Here is a 23,429-nt window from a genome sequence, read left to right on the forward strand (position 1 = left end):
AACATCACTACGACGCACGTGGACCGAAGTCGTCCACATGGTTCGCCAAAAACCTTAATACGCAAGATTACGGATTTGTTTTTGTTTGTTTCTGTGAACTGACTTTTTATTTTGTGTTGTAATGTCGTTTTATTTTAGCACATGGTCGATGCGCTCGTAGATTGGGGAGGGGCGAAATGCAGCAAAACAATGCACTGCATTTCTGCACTTGTGTTTTCTTGTTACCGCCCGGCTCCGCCGGCCTGTGTTATCAGTGTCCCAAGTGAAACGCGCGTTCTATTTTTTTCTTTCTTATGCTGCACGGGTTATCATATTTGATAGGGACAATATGTTTCGCACTAACGTCCCTTACCTAGATTAGTGTTCTTTGATCTACCGTGTCCTCGGTGTAATTGGACGGTTAGAGAAACACTCGCACCGAAAGACAAATGCCCGCAGAGCAGACGCCGTGGCATTCGAGTCACCCACACTCGCCTGCGTACGTCACTTTGTTGACTGCCGCTTTGTGGCTCGTATTTTTTTTAGTTGTTAGGGGAGCACAAGTTCGCTCCAATAAACTTTTTGCCCTTCAAGACAACTGCGTAATCTTTGGATTCTTGACAATATTATGAAGCATAGAAGAACGACGCGCGTTGATTTCAGGGACAAAGTTCAGGGACAAAGCTAAGAACTGCAACAAAACGAAAGCCGCGAGGGTGCAGTAAACAAAACGACTTGCGCAGGCGAGTGTCGGTGAATCGAATGGCACGGCGTCTGCACGGCGAGCGTTTAATTTTACGCGTGATTGTTTCTGCAAGACTCTAAGTACATCGAGAACACTAAAGATCAAAGATTATTCTAGTCAGGTGTCGACAGCGCCAAACGCTCTGCATTCCATATTGAATAGCCTGCGTGATATACAATAGGAAGAGAAAAAAACTCGGGCCTCAATTCTAACTTAGATAAGGCACATGGCAATCAAAACACACAAATAAACAAACCAGAGGTCGCGGCATTTCCGTCCTTCTCCCTCCACCAAGGGTTGTCAGGTCTCGCGATCTCTCGCGAAATGGTTAAATTTTTTAGACTCGTGGGGGCGAGAATTTCAGTGTGGAGACTTCGCTACTTTCTGGCTAATTTGGGCATTGGTGATTTCTATATTTCCAGCCCCTTCCGATGCGCCACTTCCCACAAAGGGGCCTTCTATAAACTTCAATTGCATTTCAGCTGTTGAGACACACTGAACAAACACAACCCAACAAACGTTCAGGCGGATAACGGTTATCTGGAAAATTGTAGAATAGGTCCCAAAAAATCAGTCACTCACACACACCACCATACTGCGCTACTCAACATAATAAATCAAAATTTTCGTTGGTCTTTTTTTTAATATCCTGCACCTGATGTCGCATGAATAGTGTCAAAGCCTGCAAGCAACGCTATCAGTTTCAATGGGTCCTGAAAGACGTTTTTTGCACACTCGTAACATTGAACTCAGCTCGCTGGATTAACAAACCGTCCTCGTGCGTACGATACTCGTTGCACGCACACACGGAGTATTCCCTACACGCGCACCAACTACGGTCGACAAATGCTTAAATATACCCTCCCGACCACATTATATTCATTTTGAGCTTCAAAACCTCAGATTTATTATATAGTCTTGTCCATTATGATGATGTTTACTGTTCTTGTTACAGCCATTGAGAAATTTTGTTCAACTTTCCGTTACCCTGTCACTGGCTGTTTTTATTAGAATGTACTTATGCCACTTTGGTTCTATAGATTTTATTGGTCTAAGCGTGCCAGGAAATTGCTCTTAAATTGCATTTAATTGTTTTTATCTCGAACACAATATGATTTGTAGTTCAATGTGTGTATTTCGGCGAAGTGCGCCAGAAAATTGTTTTTTCTCCGGACGTACTTATGCCTGTTTTGTTAAAGTATATTTATGGTTGATTGTACCATAAAACTGCTTTTGTATAAAAATTTTCCCTTTTATCTTTTTTGAATTAATCTGCCAAATTGTATGTTTACTGTATATGAATGTACATTGCAACTCCTGTTTGAACTGTATAAGGTACACAGGCCTCGTCAAGCCCAAGATGGCTTTTTCCCTTTGCCCTCAGTATATCAGCATATCAATGTTCAAATAAACACTGACTTTCGAAAAACGGTCTGCCATAAACGTGTGAGCGAAATTTTGAAATGGCCCATATAATAGAGAGGCACTCTTTTTCAGAGAGAGAGAGAGAGAGAGAGAATAAACATTTAATAAAGGAAACGGTGGTGGTTGAGCCGTCACTCGGTGGGGTGGGTTCACCTCAGTCCAGGTACCCTTGGGCCTTGGCTGCAACCCTGGCACGGGTGACCAGAACGATCTGGTCAGCGTGACGGGAGCTGGTCAGCAGGCCCTCCCACTGCTCTGCGGAAGGTCTGGGGTTGGGGGTAAGCGATGGGGTGTTTTGACAAGCCCACACCACGTGGGAGGTAGTATTAGGAGAGGGACAGAATTAGCAGGTGAGGGTGTATGGGGTAGGGGAGATAGCGTGGAGGATGGGTGCGTTGTAATATGTGTTTGTAATCGACGCCAGATGACTGCTTCCTCGGTTAGTTGAGGGTGAGGTTGAGGCAAAGTGAGGCGAAGGTTGCGATAGTGGTGCAGGATGTCGTGGTAGCGTGATGGAACAGCGGGAGGTGGAGGAGGCTGGACAGTAGGTTCTGTTCCTGAGGAAAATGCCTGGTGTGGAAGGGCGCGGGCAGCAGCGTGAGCCGCCTCATTTCCCTCGAGGGATGAGTGGCCAGGGGTCCAGACGATGTACAGCTCGGGGAGGGGATTGATTGAGGCGAGTATGCGTAATGCGGGAAGTGAGATGCGTCCACGTTGAATGTTAGGGCAGGCTTGCTGGGAATCTGTTATTATTGTAAGGTATTCGGAGCCAGTTGTAGCGTCGATGGCTATGGTAATTTCTTCGGCAGTGGTGGTTGATGTCGAGAGAGTTGTGAGGGAGGTGAGAAGTGTGCCTTCTGAGTTTACAACCGCCAGAGCATGAGCCTGGCGTGCGGGGTAGAGGGCGGCGTCGGTGTAGCGAGTATCGGGGTGAAAGTGGAATTGTGATCGAAGATGCTTAACCCGTGAGAGCCTTCTACCTTGGTTGAATTCTGGGTGCGTATTGTTAGGAATTTTGGATACAGTAATGTGGGACCGGATTGAAGATGGAATGCGCTGAAGTGCTTGTGAAGCAGGTGGGGTCGGGTAACCGAGAACCTGGAGGACGTGTCGGCCGGTAGTGGTAAGGAGGAGTCTGGTGAGTTGGCTGTTGCGTCGAGCTTCCAGGAGTTCTTCGAGGGTGTTGTGGATTCCGAGTTGGAAGAAACGACAGGTAGAGGTTTGAGCGGGGAGGCCAAGTCCAATTTTGAAAGCTTTTCGAATTAATATATCGACTTTCTCCCGTTCTTTGGGTTTGAGGGCGATGTATGGGGTGGAATATGTGATGTGACTAATTAAAAGTGCTTCAATTAGTCGTATTGTATCGTCTTCTTTGAGGCCCTGACGTTGGTTTGTGATGCGTTTAATGAGATGGGTAAGTTGGGTGACAGTGGCTTGAAGGTGGGGAAGAACTGCAGCGCCAGAGCCATTTTGATGGGATTGAACTCCGAGTATACGAACGGTGTGTACTTTAGGAATGGGCGTGGAAGCGATTGTTGGAGCAGGATCGGATGTGGGAACTGGACATCCTTAAATGGAAGGTTTAGCGCAAAAAAGACGAGGACGGTGGCAAACGTGACAGGTGCTACTAACAACTGAGTTGATTTCGAAAAGCACAAACAAATAAATAGCAGGCATACACTGAAGAAAAAGAAAGGAAAGAGAAACAATTACACACATCACGGTCATCTGGCGATCATCAGAAAAAAGTATGTAGAAATGCACTTTCCTTATCATAAATAGAAAGCGACCGTACACTTACGCACATGGGCCCTTTTCTTTTTATGAAAAAAGCCTCGGCAACCTCACGTGCGGTAGCATCTCTGCTCCTTTCGATTATTTTTGGTTTTGTCCAGATTGGGTTTACAGATTGGGTTTACAGAATCACAATCTCTACAATGTTGGGGCAAGTGCGAACCAGTTCCATTTTTTATCGACAAGGCATGTTCTCTGAGGCGGTCATTAATGCATCGGCCGGTTTGGCCGATATACACTTTACCACAAATCACAGGGATCTCGTACACAACACCAATCGCACACTTAATAAACGTCGTGACATGCTTCTTGCATTTTTTGCGTTTCATCTCTGGCGCTATTCTTGAGCACAGCGTGGCAAGTTTCAAGGGCGCTGAAAACACAACCGGTATGCTGTACTTGGAAGCGACCTTCTTAAGGTTATGTGCAACTCGGTGCGAGTACGGTATGACCGCAGGCCTTGGCTCATTTTGCAAGTGCTCAGCATTAGCCCTTTGAGGGGCACCTTTCGTTTTCTTTAGCAAACCCTCCGCAACGGCGGTAAGGGTTGAGCCCGGAAAGCCAGCAGCTTCAAGCCTGGCCATTTGATAGTCAAAACTGCTTCCCATAGCATGCTCACACGATTTGTACAGGGCAGACTGAAGGCACATAGTGGCGATGGCACGCTTTACAGTTTTAGAATGAGCGGAATCAAAAGGCAACAGTTCCTTGGAGGTTCTAGGTGAGTATTCCCAGCACACGTGGTCGTTCATAAAAGTTAGGTTAATGTCTAAAAACTGGAGTCTACTGTAAAGGGGCAGCTCATGTGTAAAATTTAAAGGGGCACTGACACAAAATTTTGAAGGCGAGATAACGTCCGAGATAGATTGTTGAGAACGCACATACATCATCTGCAAAATTTCAGCGGAAAATACAGCCTAGAACATATTTAAAATCAATTTTAAAGTGAGCGAAACGCAACCGAGCAGCCGGCGGAGGACCTCGCGCCATCGACATTACGTGGATTTTTTAAAAATAAGCCAAATCCGAAGACGTCACGGGTTTCTCCCGCTACCGCACTGCGCAGTTTGCCCAGTTTGCATTGCGCGGCGGCGTCGCGCGTGTTTACGTGCGCTGGTGTAGTTTACGCACTGCCCGTGTTTACTTTGTGGCACCATGTCGGGGGTACGGTGCTCCGTGGACTTCTGTCCATCGCATACAGGTTCGGGTGCAAGCATGCACAGATTTCCGCTGGGCGATGGCCCTCGCCGCCAAAAGTGGATAGAGTTTGTGCGCGGTGCTGCGGGACGCACAGAGTGGACCCCACGGAAGAGCAGTCGGATCTGCTCGCTCCATTTCGAGCCGGCGTGCTACAAACAGGACCTCCCGAACGTGCTGCTACCCCGTCCGCGTTGCTGTCTTGAGCCTGATGCCGTGCCGTCTATTTACAACTTCGTGGGCCCTGATTCGGAGCATTCTTCGCTATCCCAGCGTCCTCGGCTAGAGGTTCGTATTGCTTACGTTCTGCTTGCATGTGTTTGGTGTCACAAATATGTAATGACGCCCAATATCGTGCAGGCTCTCGCTGACATGCACCCTGAGGATGCTGCATCCCCTACGATTTGGGCGGGCCCCAGCGCTGATTGTGAGGTGAACGAAGTCGAGAAGGCAGCAGGTGGGTATTATTGTTATCCCGGTGCGTGTAACGACTCCACTTTCGGCCGTGAAGTACGGAGCTAGGATATCGCATGGCGCGCTTGCACTTGCGGTGTTGTTAATAGAACGCCACGTACACGTTTGGCTGTAACAGACTGCGGCATACTGCCGATCGTGTTTCAGAAGGCCCCGGCTGTATCGCGATCGAAAGTGGCCGTGGTCCCGGCAATATATGGTACTTCATGAAGTGATGTTTCGAAGTATCAATAAATTCGAGTAGCACCGCGTGAGTAAACGAGCGTTGCGAGAATAGAAACGGGTGACAGCATGCTGGGGCACACCAAAATTATCACACAAATGCAGGGTTCCTGCACTTGAAAAATTTCTGTGCATTTCAATATATCTCAACCACAGTGTACTGATATGTATTGTGAATCAGAATAAGCTAACACCATCGAATAAGTATAAATGGGTAAGTGGGCCATTACTAACTAACCACTGCTGCTTTTAAAAACATGACAGTTTCATTCAGTACATGTGTCAAAAATAACACATCATTACCAGTTATAAAGGTCTATAAGGATAATGCACCGACAGCATGTAAAAACTTGACTTGAAGACAAACAGCTCGATATTTGTTTCCACAGGACAAGTAAAGGTGGATGCAGAGAGCCAGTGCATTGTTCAAGTTTCTTCTAAGGCAACTCAGGTGGTGCTGAAGGCTCACACAAAAGCTGCCAAGGTTCAAACAACCCGAACAGTGAAGGAAATGGGTGAGTGCCTCTCGTGATACTGCGATATGTATTCATATCGATCATTCTGAATTCTAGAATTGCAACCCCTTAGGGAACATTTCATGTTTTTTTAGGTGTCAGTGTGGCTTCCTAAACATACTAACATGCTGCTGTACTTTCAGCATGCCAGACCGACTTGGAGTTACCTGATATACTATTGATGGAGGAAATGCAGCAGCGGTGCTCAACACCTTTACGCTCTGAGCCATCTTTCACTCACATTGATGATCCCCTGGACAAAACATATGAACCCACATTGAACACCACATGCGCGTAAGTGGCACGACGTTTTATTTTCATGCTTGAATGTGTATTTAAATGTGCTTGAATGTGTATTGGGTGGAGTAAATCACAACATAATAGGCTTTTGCTATCCCAAAACAAGCCAAAAAGCTGCTTTATACAAGGTCAATAAATGGGCACAAAAAGCAAAGGTTCATACCAACTACTCCTCATCACCACACATTTCGCTTGACAAAGTCCTCAAAAACCACAGACTGTGGCAGTCAGACAATTCACGTCTTGGGCATATACCCCCTGTGCTGACTCTGGCTCCTAGGTATGTGGTCCTGTGCTGTCATGCATGATATTGCAAAACAAAATCTGGTCTGTGGCGGTTCAATTTCGATGTAATGAATTAGGATAATGCTTGTATGCCGTCATTTTGTGGCACGTCCAAGAACCTTAGCTTGTCAAACATAACGTGGGTCTCCCTGTATGCAGTGCCTCATAGCGAAATTGTCTCTTTGGCACAGTTAGAAATTGGTCGAAGTTTTATTGCTGAGGTGCCTATTTTTTTTAGTAACAATGTAGTCAGTTGTCAACAAGAGAGACATTGTACGCTTGCAATATGGGCTTGGAAAGTGTGCATATTGGCTTGCAGTTGTCAAAACATTACCTTGTGCAACACGTGTTATAGATAGCAAGAAAACGCTTTCTACTGCTTGCAGCACCTTCAGCGGTTACGGTACTTGTCTTTACCGATTTACCGATTCTAACGCGCACTTTTCTTCCGAAAAAATAGGCCGAAAAATCGCATGCGCGTTGGAATCAGATACAAAACCGAAACTGCCGAAACAGTGGAAATTTCATCCCACCCATCGCCATCGTTATCTCAAGATGGCGCCAAAGCTTTTAGTAACGATTTTTTAGACGCAGCAAGCCTAGGCCCCTAGGCTTTTCCATCGCCGTTCACACAAATCGTCAAATCGTTTCACTTGTGCGCTTGATAACAGCAATGGCAGCAGCAGCTCCCACGCGTTCAAAACGAGTGGTCGGCTGAAGCGCGCGCCTCTGGAGAAGCTCTCGGGATGGGCATGCGAGGCGTGGGTCACGATCCCATTGACCATGGTTGAACGTTCGTTCAGAAGTGTGGCATCGCGAACGCGCATGAAGGCACTGAGGCCGAGATGTTGTGGTCAGCGGAGAGCGACGAGGAGTGAGATGAGTGAGGTTACTTCGGGAAATAAATCGCCCGTTTCTCTCGCATTCGTTTGTCTGGGTCACAAAGTCCCGTGCGCGTCACAATCGGAGGTGCAAGTTTTTTTGTTTTTTTTTTGCCAGGAAAATCGAGGGCGCGTTAGAATCGGGTAAGTACGGTACTCGATAATTTATACAGTTAATTTCACAGCATGGTGGTTGCGTGAAATCACTTGCCGACTTTAGCAGCAATTTCACCCAAAACCATGCAGTGCCCTGAGAAAAGTATGTTTACTGTGTTTCAATCAACCTTATTTTTAACAGATCCGTAGGTGCACCTCCTGCTAATAGGAAATTCATCGTGTACGAGGAATGCCTGCTGAAGGTTTTCCAGATGTGCCAGACATGTGGCCTCCCTGCTGAATGTTCACTACAGGTGTGGTTACATTTCTATCCCTCTAACACATTATGCTGTTGTTAGCAGATGGGTTTAAAAATGAAGGCAATGGTAATGCAGTCAAACCATGGTATAACAAATGTCAATTTAACGAAATCCTTGAGGTAACACATCACTTTATTTCCCAATTTTAATCACTGTTGCGCCATTTGTTGTGGCCATGCATTGCGAGGCCACCCACACATAGGAGCCAAATTTTGATCTTGAAGACTTTGAGAAGCATAAAGCAGCATGCAATGAAATGGGACAGAAGAGAAATGCAGAGACAGAGCCTCGTTTCTTGCTCACTGTTGTGCTCACAGATTCGTACCACATGGCTCGTTGACTACCATTCCTAGAGGTGGTTGTTTACGGCAACATGCCTACTAGCTTTCATAACATTGTTTCGGAACCAAACAAGCCAGTCTTGAAAATTATGTTGTGTACCAAAAGTAGTGCGACTTATATATATGTCCAGAGATGAAAAAGCATATGTTTGCTTTTCTAGATTCCACCATTGCTCATCTCAATGATCGTGCTTCCGTCTGCTGCAAGTGCAGAGCAACATGCCTTGTTCCCTTCATTGCAGACGTGGTTGGTGGCATTACACTTGGAAGCCTGCATTCTTTTGAGACAGCAGTCAACTAATAATAAGAAACTATCCCCACACATTCACTGGGAAGCTTTGGTGTTTTTCCTAATGCTGAAAACCCCAACACCACGTCGTGGTAGAAATCATGGTATAACGAATTTATGGTGTCGTTACATCAAGGTTGAGTACCGGCAAAAAATTTTAAGGCGTAGTAACTTCTAACGTAGGTTTGTGCGGACATCACACATTAAATAGGCAACTTATGAATGGCAAATTGCTGTTATCACATACATAAAAATTGACTTTATAGCTTTTGCTGCATGACTGAGCTCGAAATGGAGGGCACAAGACATTTCCAGCAACTTGAATTTTGTGTCAGCAACCGACAACCACCTACATCATGTATATTTTCTATTTTTGTCTGCCATTGGCCACTGCGTCAGCTATGTGGTGCACTGGCCGAGAAAGCTCTAGTGTACAGGCTACACTGGTAATGGTTTTTTGTGGCCATGTAGCCATCTCTCTTTCAATAAAGCCACCGATACCCATCTCGCTCAGAGCTTTCTTAACTCTTTCTTGACCGCGGGAAATTGACCAACCCTTAGGGGTCCAACAAAACATTTTTTTCTGCAAAAAAAAAATTGGTTAGGCACTAATCATGGAAACACAAAATGCAGAATATTTAACGTCTTTTCCAATAACACCAGTTTTGAAATGTTTTCGTACATCATAGTTGTAAAAAAAAATATTAAAATCAAAAGTTTTGTCGAGTTGTCGAAGGAAATGACGAAAAGGGGGTTGTGTATTACAGACCATCGTTAGTAGAAAAAATTAGAATATACATTTTGTAGGGAAATATTTCAAAAACACGCCCTAGAAAAAATGTCGACTTGCGCGGAACAGTTTGTCAGATATAAATAAAAATGTTAGCAGGTGTCTCGTTCCACGCGATGAAGCCCAACCTCCATTTCAAAATGTGCAATTTCGGGTGGTTCCATGGAAGAAATCTGGCGGTTGGACATTATCAGAGGCACGAATTTGCCCCCACGTAATGTCAGAGCATCTTGTCTATGACTGAATTTCCATTGACGGCCAGCAGAGTATTTGGGACAAGCACGCGATGCGGGAAAACATGCATAAAGTTGAAAACGGAACTGAAATGGTGCTATATCAGCTGACAACGACCCAATGGTCTTTTCCACAGGTGTAACACTGAACAAAATTGTGTGAAATTGCTGACACATAATCTTCACTCGATATGTATGCATTTAAATGGGACCAGTAGCCTTTTCGAAATTATAGTAGGTCATGGCCTTGACGACCTTCCCACCCCTCTCGTGTTTTTACTGCTATGATAGCAAATGCATATGAACAGATCATTGCAATGTGCGTCTATGTGAATGGTGTACTGGATACTTTTTGCAGGTGAAAGGTTCCCTTGCGACGATCACAACAACGTGCCAGGAGAACCACGTCATCACATGGCACAGTCAGCCGAAGAAGGGCAAGCGTGCTTTGGGCGACATCACGCTGGCTGCTGCTGTTCTGTTCACGGGCGGAAGCACAAAACAGTCCCTCCGTTTTTTGAACAACGCAGGCATTGCTTGCTTCAGCGAACGGTCCTACCATCGCTTGCAGAAGAAGTTGCTGCTTCCCACGGTGTACAAGGTAATGAAATTTCTGTATTACACATATGCACAGAAGCAGAATCTGTCGGGGGTGGAGGGGCTTCTAGAATATACGGACCGTGGAACAATACTGCTGTGCCGTCACGAAGGTGCTTTCTAGAGTATGCATTGGGCTGCAAAACAGACGTCATTGGTGTAGTTATGCTGTGACGGTGGCTTCATGGTGTGCGCAAGAATATTTATGTTGTGGACTGTGCTAATGCTTTTGCTACTTCTCCTCTAGAAATGAAGCTCTTTCGATTTTTAGCTTGTTCGCCCCTTCATGCCTAGCAAACACAAGCAATATCCTATGTGCCTCACGTAATGCTTGTTTACATTTTGTTGTATGTGCACACGTGGAGGATGAATGGAAATTGTTCCTTTGTTAACATTGGGCCGATAAAACCTAATGGCAGCCAGCAAAGAGGATAAGATTATCAGCGCACATTTAGTTGGTGGTAGACAATCGATAGACACAAGATTTCCCTCATGCAAGATATGTACCTATGATTTTGCCTCTGACATAGTGAAAAATGCCTGGGAAAGCTGAAGACAGGGGATCCAGTCGTTTCTTTGGTATTTGTCAGGGAACGCTTTTCACTGATTTGGTTGATTATGGGGTTTAACCTCTAACAGCGCCGAAATCTCGAACAGACAGGTGTTTTTGCTTTTTAACACACTTTGCGCCTTGGAATCTTTTTACCTATAGCTTTTTCTTTGTGGCGCCTTCTTTTCATGTGCACTGTGTGAAATTTTTTTTAGCCACCACCGCTGCCTGCCACTTACTGCACCTAAACATATTATGATCGACACCTACATGCTGCTGTGCGCTTTTTTTTTAGTATTTCAAATTGATACCTCACTGGGAGTCTCTTTATTTTTGGCTCAAATATAACTGTGCTGGATCAGTAGCGTAGGGGTTTTTCGAATGGGATGTGTTTTTTCTGCTGCTTGCTGCGGCTACCTAAATTAAATACAAGAATATTTGTTGAACATGAAAATGGACGGCTTAGTTAAGTGAACTCGTTGCTGGAAATTATTCACGTGAAACAGGAAAATGCATTTCAACATAGCAGTTTTCACCAGTCCTGGTGCCTGTTTATCGCGTTTTGTTTTGCCCGAAAGCAGTGCACTAGGCGTAACAGCAATCATACAAACAGTCGTAAAGAAGCATTGAAGCGTAAAGCGTGTAGAAGCAAAAATGCACTTGCCCTTGGGAAACGTCACGTTTTTACCCCATTTTTTGCCAGTAAAAAATTTTGAGCTGTGAATACATGAAATTCAGCTCACTGGATTACATTGTTCACCTTCACGAATGCCAGTCCAGTAGATGGCTGCAGCACGCCTGTCCCACCACGGGACGCTGGCCCGGCCGATGGTGGTACTGGCACGGCGGAGCAGCGTGCCCTTTTTAGGGGTCACACGCTCCCCATATCGACTAACCCATTTGCCCCACTGTTAGGTGAAAGTGGCACTATGTATCATGACTATTTGTATATTTCATGACTACGTATATTGTATGTTCAAAGACATGCTTTCAATAAAGAACTTATGTGCTGATTTCAGGTCTGGGAGGATGAAAAAGGTGAACTCCTGCGCAGTCTGGTGGCCAATGGAGGGACCGCAAGGGTGGCAGGAGACAGTCGTGCTGACTCTCCCGGCTATAGTGCTAAATATGGTGTCTACACACTCCTGGAGACCAGCATAAACAGAATAATCAACATTCAGCTTGTGCAGGTGAGGGTGCAGTAATACACTTACATCAATCAGTGGAGACATACTTTTTGTCAATATTTTCTGCTTATAGTGCCACTCTGTCCTTTTATAGAAAAATGTCCTTTTATAGCATTCATTGTGGCTGCAACTTACCAGAAATTCCTTGCAGCACAGCTTCATCACTTTTTATTATGTAATTATGTCGGTTGGCTATGATAACTCGCGACAAATATCTCTTACAACTGATCCCTATTATGCACAGAATCTTGCTTAGTTCCACATTCACTGTACTTATTTCTACAGCCATAATTTGATCTCATTTACTGCTGCTTGCTTTACTGCTTGCTTCAGGTTCATGTCAGTCATCTGCATTGCACATGTAATTATGGTGCACATGGCGGGCCCTCCTGTTTTCTGTCAGCCACCCATCTCTGTTTGTTTCATGTAGTAGGCACATTTAATTACAGTCTACGCTCGTTACAGCGGATCTGGCAATAACGGTCTTCTGGTTACAACAGACCGTTTCTTCGTTTGGTCCCCATGCATTTTAGAGTCCACTCCACTCATGACGGACCCTACTAGAGCAGACTATCGGCTACAACAGACTAAACTTTAGGCAAAAATCGTTTCGACTGATAGCTAACTTCCATGGGGCTGGCACCCGATATGCTTTTTATTTGTATAGTTTGGCAAGAAAACTGTTATGTCTGACAACATCATTGGCAGCAGGATCGTTGGTGCAGCCAAGCCAGTGCCAGTGGCCTTGTTTTTTTTTTTTTTTTTTTTTTTGCGACTAGCATCATGCGCAGCAGGGTAGCTGATTTCACTGTTGGATAAATTGAGCATAATTAACGCTGTAGAAAAAGGGGAAAAACAGGCCGACATCGCTAGAAGTACAGGCCTGTCTAAGCAGACAGTCCGCTCGGCCGTCTAGAATAAGGCCGCTGCTGATAAACGCGACTCCGGTGAGATTGAACAACAGCGCTATCGAATACGCTAAGTGGTCCACCCGGAGTCAAGTCTGCCCTTGTCAGTATTTTTATGCAATAAAGAAGTCGGGTTCAGTGAAGTTCGAACCTTATTCATATGCATGCATCGTTCCCGTTCCGTTTGGTGAAAAAGGTAAGCAATGTATTAAGTAGAGGGTTGGTTCCCATCCATTGTGTGCAATCTTCCGGTAGCCGTGCGCAGTCTAACTGTCCAACTTCTGATTTCACAGCTGTCCTTCATCAGATTATTTCGTATAAGCTGCTTCAATGACCAGACTAAAATCATAAAAAATGCGGAAGCTGCTTTGGGAGAACGTCAGGCAGAGATCAGATTTGTTTGACAAACGGTTTCGGGTAAACCTTCCTCATCACAAAGGGGTTTGAAAGAGCTTAGCTAATTCTGGTGGCCACGACTGATTTGTATAGCTGGTTAATAATTGCTCCTGGTTATAGTCTTGCTTTATTTTCTCAGTTTATCATGCGTCTTTATACACTTGACCGTATGCGCTAGGCTTTTTCCTTTTCCAGGTGCCGGTGCTAAGCTTTAGAAACGGTCTTTAGGTGATTCTTTGCCCTCGCGCTTACACTTTGCGTAGGTGCTGCAGGCGTGTAGAGAGAACAAAGCGTCTATAGTATGTATATGCAATACCGGTCAAAGTACCCACTTCTGCGCTCATATATCCCCCCTCCTCCCCCTCTCCCCCCCGGGGAGGGGGGGTTGGATTCTGCATACTTCGGCTACAGCGGACGTTCTTTTCTGGATTAACAGGGTCCGTTGTGATGGGCGTAGACTGTATTCACATTACGCATTTTCATTCGTTTCTAGAGCAACGAGGTGGCTTCAAGCAGCCATATGGAACTTGAGGGCCTGAAAAGGGCTCTAACCGCCCTTGAAGAAAGCGGTGTGCGGGTCACCGAAGCGGTGACAGACCGACATCCACAAGTGCGCAAGTAAGTGTTGTTAAATAGAAATGAAAGTAAAAAATAAAAATGAAAAAAAAAGTAGACCAAACCACTCACTTATACACTGATCTTCACAAAATTATGTGAATGCTGTGGGGACCATCATGCATAAAAAAGCATTGCAACACCAACTTCTGTACGTAGTAATTCCACCTGTGCTTGCATATTCGAAAGTATAAGCAATATTAAAATGTCTATTTCTGGGCCACTCAGCCGACTCAGCCGGCCAATTATTCTCTGTGTGGCGACATGCCACACACAAAGGGACACAATGCTCCCTTTAGCGTCCCGTGGGCTGAGCTTACCCGAAGGCGCCACCGCTTTTGGAGCTGCACCCCTCCGCAATTGTCCTGACGTGGGCGCTTCGTTTTGTGTAAGCACCAATGCGTTAAAACAAGTATTGAGTCGTGAATGTTTTTAATAGTTCCACGTATGAAGGTTTTGCGCCTTTGTTCACAGGCGATGTACTGGGCTTAACTAAAGCCCCTGTATCTATAGGGCTTTAGGCATAACAGGCAGCATGGCGCGGGCTGGAAAAATTTCGGGGAGGTGGGGGGGGGGGGCTGAAGCCCGGTCAGCCCCCCTGGTTACGCCGCGTGCCTTCAGGTGACTCATCCACGTAAACCCTGGCAGAGACCTTGCGAGGAATTTTTCCCAGGCCCGTGATGGCCGATCAACAAGGCTTGTACCGAGTGGAATAGTCGTGGTAGATAGAGGGGCGAAACGCGCCGCGGAAGCAAGCAGCACATTGCTTCCAGTCTTTTTTTTTTTTCTTTTCTTTCGGTGGTCCCGAAAGTAGCAAGAAAATCGCCGTCATTCATAACTTCAACTTGCTACGGGCCTAGTTCGCCAATTTGGTGAAAAGGAGGCACAATGTGCGGCGCTGTGGGCAGAATATGGTTCCTTAAAAACTACGGAGTGAGGAGGGGGGAGGGGGTTCAGTGAAAATGGGGGGGGGGGGGGTTGAACCCTGCAAACCCCCCCATTGGCTACGCCACTGACTCCTACATTTCATAGGTCTAGACAAAACTTTCCTGGCACTCATTGTAGAAGTGCGCATAATATATGCATCGAAATGCAAGGCGTGAAATTTTTCAGACCCGAACTGTAAAAAAAAAAAAACAGCAGCTGAAAGCTGAAAAGACATGACAGGACTCCTTTTCCCCTGTTCGTTGCCAGCATGTACGACAGCTTGCAGACAGGGTTGCTTGTAGACCCAGTACTTCACTCTTCTCCCCTCCCCTTCCTGCTATTGCAATGATGCCCAAGCACAGAGCACACAGAGAAAAAAAAACGTACTTTGCTGTTTTTCCCCCTACATGATTCCTCATGTCCACCCTTAGAAAGATGCTGGGGAACCATTACAAGCTTTGCAATGACATTTGTAGTTTGAACTTGGTAATGTTTCATTGCTTTTTCCTTATGAAGTAATTTTGTTATTGCTAAAATGCTGGTTGTACTTATTAGATGCTATATTGACTTGAGCAGTTCAGTTTCTAGTTCTGTTTCTGCGTTAATACAGGTACTTCAAGACAGAGAAGCCTGAGGTGGACCATCGGTTCGATGCCTGGCACGTGTGCAAAGGTCAGCATTGTAAATTGTTTCTACAGAGACCCCTCCCTCATGGTTGCATTGGTGTCATTTTTTCATTTTGCAGGACTGAACAAGAAGCTTCTGCAAGCTGCCAAATCAACCAGCTGCACAGCCATCAGCCCCTGGTCACGCTCCCTTGTGAACCATCTGTATTTTTCAGTGAAGCGTGGAGATGGGAATGGAGACCTTGCAGTGGCTGTGTGGTTGTCCATGATGAACCACATACAGGACAAACATGACGGCCACAGCCTGCAGTACGAGCGGTGCCAGCATGGTGACCTTGAACCACGAAAGTGGATATTTCCAGGTGCATTTTTGTTATGCTTCTTTTATTGAAACACTTTTTTTTCTCCCGTGAATGGTCACCTAAGTGGTAATTTAATGGTTGGCAGTGGCTGTATTTGTACCATTTAGGATGGAGAGGGAGAGAGGCAAAAATTGGCACCTCAGGCCAATTGAACAGGGCTACGCAACTTGTGGGCTAACGTGCAGGATAGCAGAGGACCCCGGCTAACTTCCCTAGAGAAAGTGCTACGCACCCCCCTACAGTCCCCACGGAACGCTCCCGCGGGCCACTCGTCGGCTCGAGGGGGGGGGGGGGGGGGGAAGGGGGTGGTAGAGGTGGTCTCCTCCAGCCGTTGGGAAAAGGGCAGCTTGAGAGAAGGCAATGAACTGGTCCTCCTTCCGCCTCGCCCTCCGCACACATTCGCGACGAGCAGGTTCGGCGCGTCGCGCGGGGTCATGAAGCCGTCATGACTCACGTGACGCACCGGCTGCCCAAAATGGCAGCTCCCAGCTCACCCAAAATATGTGCAGACGAGGCGTCGGGACACCAGGATCACCACGAACTGCAGCCCATGTTGAAAGTAATCGTGAGCGCAAAGGGTAGATAAACTGTGGCGACATGCTATTCCATTCGTAAAACTGATGGTCGCATAATGTAAATTTCTGAGAGGAAATGAATGTATGGACGGCACAAAATGTCACTTGCCACAATTGACATGGGCTTGTGATCTTCAATGTCCATGTTTCCTACGTGTGCATTACGCTGCAGGCATTTCGTAAGCTAGGAAGCACACAATTGCTGCAATTGTAAGCTGTACTTCATGTGGCTGCTAGTGAAGTGCTTTGCAAGCAGCGCTCTACATTTCAGCCTGTAACTTTTACATTTCAACCTGTAACTTATTATAGGAACCCAAGCTTTTGACAAGCTGACTGTCATCGTGACAAGCAAGAGGCTCCTGGATGACATTCGTCAGATGTCTCCACGATTCCAGACGTTCAGCGTGGAGTCCTTCCACTCCATCATTAATCGCTTCGCGCCCAAGGCGTATGCCTTTTCCTTCCACGGAATGTTTGCAAGGCAAGTCTGTTGCAAAAATGCCTGGGTAAACGTGTGAATAATTTTATTAGTGAACCTTCATTGTTGTTCGAAGCTTGGCATGTTATGGAGTATATTTGGTGCCCTTCACCATCATCGAATCCAGTTTCTCCCATAGAGGGACTACATCTCTGACCATACTCTGGTGCAGAGACATGTTTTTTTTTACAGTTAGCGTCACTCGTGAGGAAAACACAACACTGCAGTTAGACTTGGTATATACAAATGGCATCGAAATATATCAAATTATTGTCATTGTCTTTGTTTATGCATCAAGTCGACCTCCCTTTAGGAAGATCTACCTTCACGTTGTTGGGAGTTGGGATTTGCAATTGGGATTTCTGGCCATTATAATGATATCAGTGGCCTTACTATTTGCATTTGTGCTGACCTATGGATATGTAATATACATAACTGTGCCATCTTTACGTACTGCAGAACTGCACTGGCTGCCTTGCACTACAATGAGAATGCCGACAATGGACAGGCAGTGACACGCAGCGGTGAGCCCCGCTTCAGGGTGAAGAACCCAAAAGCGCGGAAGGGGGAAGCAACCGCCTCTTCTATCAAGGAACCGCCCACCTATGGTATGGAGAAAGCTGGTGCCCCTCTTATAAAAATCTCAGTAATTTCCCACAAGTTGCACACAACAGTAGCTGAACGCACTAAAGCTGGTTATTTTCTTTGATCACCTATCTTGGCCTCAGATTTAGCACGCTAGCTCAGCGGAGTGAAAATGGGGCTCTGTACACCTCAGGTGGTCCACAAAGGCATTTCAGGGGTCTGCAAAGCGCTTTTCAAAACTTCCCCCCCCCCTCCCCCATGACCACTTTTGTTTTCCTTTTTGCTAAACCGTGTTTGTGCTGCTGATGATGATTGATAGTGGTATCCCCTTTGTAGCAGGGTGATGATGCGTAATCTCACCAAAAAAAATGTACAGAAACTAATATACCTATGTTTTACACTCTTCATTTAATACTAAGGAAACAGTGACTAAGGAAACGGTGACAATTTCTGGACGCCAGAAATTGTCACCGTTTCCTTAGTTGGGTGCGCTGCTAGAAGATGTGGGGAGTTGACTCAAGCGAGTAAACAACCCCACCGAATCTACAGAGCACAGGTGACGAAGGGGGTGGCCGTCTGATGTGCGGCGTTCACCGACCAGAGCGGTAAGAATGAGTCCGAGCCCTGAACGAAAGCAACACAAAGAAAGACTTGTATTTGGACAGGCAAAACACTGTACAAGCACGAGAACATGTAACGTAAACGAGAGGTAACTTAGAATGAATACAAGTGCGAGAAACAGTTCAAAATTGGACAAAATGATACCATCAGGAGCAATAACAAATAGATATTACGAAGCAGACAAGTTAACTAAAAAGAAAATGAACAGTTCGATGCATACGAGAGACAGAGTCCCACAATATTCACCGACCGGGCCGGACGATGCACCGCTGTCGGAGGTGATTCGGCTACCTGTGAAGCGTGGCTTCGTCGTAGGCCAGGCCGTCCGGGACAATCACGGTGATTTGAGGCCCGGGAGTACGTTGGAGTCCTCCAGGGCACGGGTCGCCGATGGTGTGGTGCGCAAACTGGCTGAAGCCGTTGTCACATCACGACGTCCAAACGTAGCTGATTTTCTTCGGCGCAGATTCTCCTTTTATAACTGCGCTGGCGCGGAGAGAGAGGGCGCAACGCACCCGCTGCTGTCGAGTGCACAACTTCCCTCTTTCTGCCTTCTGGAATCATCGGCGCGCCTTAGCACTGGCAAAGCTACTCTCGCCCCCTCCAAAGAACTCGAAGCTTCGGTGAAAGCTAAGCGGCGGAGCTTTTATTTTGGTATTTTCTTGCCGGCAAGTGGTCGTGTTACCGCTGCTTCGTTTGAGAGAGTTCCAGCATTTTCTCGGGGCGAATAGAACAAAAGTGAATGAATAGGACGACTGTAACAAGAATTAGGCCCTGTCCAATAAAATGAAAAAATTATATGATACTTTTAGGCGTCGTACGCCCGAGTTTGTGACAGTAGCACTTATTTGCCACAATTTTGGAGCACCCAGTACAATTCTGATAACCTTTTTGTTGTGCTTGTTACTTTGATTCTCTAACAGACATGAGTGCCTTTTGGATATGCAGATTATGTGGCCCGTCTCTTCTCACTCCTTGAGGAGTACGTCAGTGGTGGAACTCCAAATGCCCTTCCTGTGAAGCCGCCTCATTTGACAACCGCACTTGTCTCTATTGACAAGGCAGCCCTTGTGAAGTCCCACCTTTCAAGGTTTGGGAAAAAGTAAACGATGATGGAGGACAATACGCAGCCACTACCGCCACCAGTGCTATAGCCACAGCATCTGTGCTCCGTGCGGCATTGGCTGCCTTGATCTTGTGTGGACGCTACTTGTCAATTCTGCGCCCAGTGCTGTTGTGCCGAGTCCACTGTGTCACCGCACGCCGCGGCAGAAAGCAGACCATACGACATTTAGATGTGTTCTTCCCTTTCCGGTTTGATGGTGCATTTTCACACCCAAGAGAATGAGTAGCGCCGGTGTCTTCCATATGCACTGAGGCCTGCCTTCGGTTCTTTTGTGTGTGGCATTTATTTCGGGCAAATTTACAGAGAGGCACGGCAACCACTCATTTTTCCGGAGATGTACGGGCACTCCAATCATCCATGTTAGTACGTTATGTCACTATTGTTCATTTCTTGTCAGTGTTTTTTTGTACTGAAAATATGTCAAGTATCATTCACTATAATTTCATGCTGTATTTGCTTGACTTGATAGTAGAGTGTATTAAATAAAGTGTTCATAGCGTGTACCATGTGTGTACCAGCTGTGTTGTAGACTTCGGGATGCCGGTGCCACTTTGCACGCCTGTTGCCACCACTGCGGGTCCCCCCTCACATACGTTGTCATACAGGTTAGAGGAGGCCAGGGAGGGATGGTTTTTTGGTGCTTCATCTTTGGTGCTATTATTTTTGGTGCTTCATCCAGAACTTTATGCACTTGCTACCTCCCCTTATCTGCTAGTGTTGATTGTGATGATGTGCCTAGCAGATCAACTAGTGTTGATCTGCTAGTGTTAATGTCGATTACACCGTATGTAAAGCTTGTAGGACTCTGGGTTTTTTGCGGCGCAATACAAGAAACTTTCCACAGGCAATGCGCGAATTGCTGTACAAGTCTAACGTAAGGTCGATCTTAGAGTACGCTTGCGCCGTATCGAACTTTCTAATAAATTAGAAAGGGTACAAAGCCTTGCAGCCCGGTACGCCATTGGTAAGACTCCTAGGAACTCTAAGTTTAGCGCAAGTCACTGCCAAGAGTTTTTGAAATGGGAGACACTAGAAGATCGAAGGGCAATGGTTCGCTTAAAACTATTCCACTCCATATACTATTCTCAAATTGACATTTCCCGCCATGATTACATTTTGCACCTCATTACGTGTCAGCGCGAATGGATCACACCTGCAAGGTGTGTGAAATTCGCTGCAACACATTGGCGTTCGCAAACTCATTTTTTCCGAAAACAATACACCAATGGAATTGGTTACCTGCGCCCATAGTTACGGAACAGTCTGCGGATGCATTTTACGCTTCCATGTGTTTGCTGAAAGCTTTGAACTAATGCACATTTGTTCACTGTGAATTTATTGTGATGCAAAACAATCGTTTTTTTTTGTGTATGTGCGTGTGTGTGTGTGTACGTGACACTCGAACTGCGTTGTAGCCCGACATGGTAGGACAGCCTTGTACTTTCACTTTTTTTACTATTACTTGCTCGTGTTTTTCTTGATGCAGTGTGTTATATTTTCTGTGCGACTGCAACTGATGGAAAGCAAGGGAGCGACTTGCTGTGGCCTTTTCTTTGTATAGGTATTGAAACTAGCTGATATTCTGTACCACTTGTGCTGTTACTGACAACTATTAGTTCCTGAAGAGCATGGCACATCTTTTTTTTTTCCTCCCCTTGTGTGTACAAATGTATCTGAAAAGGGGCTCGCGGCCTCTGGAACATTTTTTTTTGGTTATCAATGTGACTAGTTGATGTATTTCTTTTTGTTATTCCCCCCCACTGTAATGCTAAAAAGGCGGTGTGGGTACCAAATAAAGAAAGAAAGAAAGAAAGAAACACCTACCAGGGAGTTTATTTTTCGATCATGAGTGCTTTCCAATCAGGCTCATACGTGCTTCGTGCTATTGTGTTCTAGTACTATACCCATGCTATGTGCAGTTTCACATTTATGCACTTTTCTTATTACTATTTCTTATTTGCCACAACCTAAGGCACCTTTGAAATCTGTTATATCTGCTCCCCAATATGAATCGTGTTGACGTAGAAGCTCACTTTCATGGTTACGTATATTGCTTGCAGCCATAGCGCAGCTCGGGCCACACTGAGTGATCAAATGATGCATTTTTCACGCAGTCTCATGAAATAAAATTTATGGAACTTTAGTGACATTTTATTCAACAGGTAAAATATGCCAGAAAATATCCTTGGTAGCATACATAGGAGCAGCTGACATAGAAATAATTTTTTTAAATTGCACGGTCTTGGCAACATACATACTGACATAAAAAAATAGGAGCAGCTGACATAAAAATAATTTTTTTAAATTGCACGGTCTTGGCAACATACATACTGACATAAAAAAATAGGAGCAGCTGACATAGAAATAATTTTTTTAAATTGCACGGTCTTGGCAACATACATACTGACATAAAAAAATAGGAGCAGCTGACATAGATGCACTGTCTTGGCAACATACATACTGACATAAAAAAATTGTCTTGGCAACATACATACTGACATAAAAAAATAGGAGCAGCTGACATAGAAATAATTTTTTTAAATTGCACGGTCTTGGCAACATACATACTGACATAAAAATAACTGACATAAACAGCTGACAAAAATACATTTGTCAAATTTCACAGTACCAACACAATAAGGCTTTCTTATTGTGGGTACTGGAAGCCGGCGTATTCTTGAGAGGGGAAGGTGTCCCTAATTGTGCCCACAACACAGCTGGGCAGGACCCTCCTATTGCGTCGTCCCAGCCGACGCCAGACCCATCGGGCAAACATGCGGTACGCAGTGTACCTGTAGCATCTAAAAAAAAAATGTATCACATTAGGAATATCTCGCCACTTGCGTTCATGTCATGAAATGCAAATTTTTGTATGTAGCAAACCTGCACAACGACCAGCCCCAATACATACCCATGTAAATTATTCCCAAGAACATGATGCATTGTCAGGGGTTGAGCTTGTTCGTACCTTTTAACACTTGATATTTGCATTCTATGACTAGGCGCGCGCACACACACGCACGCGTACATAACACACACAATTATGCACTGACATGAGGGTGCAGGTGCCTCGTGTAGCATATCGTCCGAGTCAACAAAAAAAGAGCCTGTGCGATGCCAGTGAAGAAAATAGATATTCTACGCTGCCGGAACGTTTTCTGATGCCGCAAAGATAACTCCGATAGCACGGCTGTTCAAGCGTACGCAAGTGCGATGGCTAACTGCTAGCACTGACAACCTAATCTTGCGAACCGACGATCATTTAGGGTCGCGAGCACGGTAGCAAACGTATGTAAATGTCCGACCTGTGTATTTCCGGAGCCTGCACAACTTCAGGGCGCTCCTCCAGAAGTTCGAAATACATTATCTGAAGAACACGTATGTTTAAAAAAGCTACAGCGAACATTTCGTGTGCCGTGATGCAGTCGTCGTCGCCTCTCAATCTGTCCACACGATCCAGCTCCCTGCAGCAAACTGACTCCACTTCGGTACCCATCGCCCTGCAATGTCCACACTGGCACCTGCGATTAACGTGAGAAGCGTTTCACACTTTCAATCCGTCGTGCATACATTATTCAGCATCGTAGGTATAATCCTTGCAAAATTTGTAAAGAAAAAAAAACACAACATGCAAAGCGGACAAGCCAACTGCATGTTTTGCAATGCATCGTTACAGGGCCATGCCTTTCTTTTCTTTTTTTTTTCGCTGTCTCGCAAGAAATGGCGTACAAATGTATCAATTAGACATCGCTGTTGAGCGCCCTGGATGTTACGACGCCCGACACGGAGTTAAGTGATACTTACCATTCAACATTTCCAACGCGCGGGTCTTGGTGTGGCTGCTCCTCGCTGTCACTGTGGGCATCATGCTCCGATTCGCTGCTGGCAAGTGGGTCAAACTGGAAGTGGTTTGCCACATCCAACAGAGCGTCGTCTATCGCCTGCAACAAATCCTCGTCTACGGATGACGAGGACGACACGGACGAAGAC

General features: G+C 45.7%; 1 protein-coding gene across 3 annotated transcripts; it reads left to right on the top strand.

The window, feature by feature from the left end:
* Nucleotides 1–4,761: 4,761 nt before the first annotated feature.
* On the top strand, nucleotides 4,762–21,828 carry LOC144179529 (uncharacterized). Of its 3 annotated transcripts, none has more exons than XM_077707921.1 (12): nucleotides 4,762–5,597; nucleotides 6,226–6,351; nucleotides 6,495–6,645; nucleotides 8,143–8,227; nucleotides 10,245–10,487; nucleotides 12,053–12,223; nucleotides 14,018–14,142; nucleotides 15,677–15,738; nucleotides 15,812–16,054; nucleotides 16,939–17,110; nucleotides 17,567–17,715; nucleotides 19,262–21,828. In XM_077707921.1, exons 1-12 carry the CDS (start codon nucleotides 5,099–5,101, stop codon nucleotides 19,417–19,419), a joined length of 2,184 nt encoding a protein of 727 aa, XP_077564047.1. In that variant the 5' UTR covers nucleotides 4,762–5,098; the 3' UTR covers nucleotides 19,420–21,828. The 3 variants fall into 3 exon arrangements, 2 of the variants coding, with proteins under 2 accessions (XP_077564047.1, XP_077564046.1); XM_077707920.1 differs by having other exon boundaries at nucleotides 4,764–5,597; nucleotides 8,116–8,227; nucleotides 19,262–21,826; XR_013324271.1 differs by lacking the exon at nucleotides 16,939–17,110 and having other exon boundaries at nucleotides 4,764–5,597; nucleotides 8,116–8,227; nucleotides 19,262–19,367.
* Nucleotides 21,829–23,429: the final 1,601 nt, after the last annotated feature.

The sequence above is a fragment of the Haemaphysalis longicornis genome, unplaced genomic scaffold, assembly GCF_048455015.1.
Source record: "Haemaphysalis longicornis isolate Haplotype H1 unplaced genomic scaffold, Haemaphysalis longicornis Haplotype H1 scaffold_4, whole genome shotgun sequence".
Lineage (NCBI taxonomy): Eukaryota > Metazoa > Arthropoda > Arachnida > Ixodida > Ixodidae > Haemaphysalis > Haemaphysalis longicornis.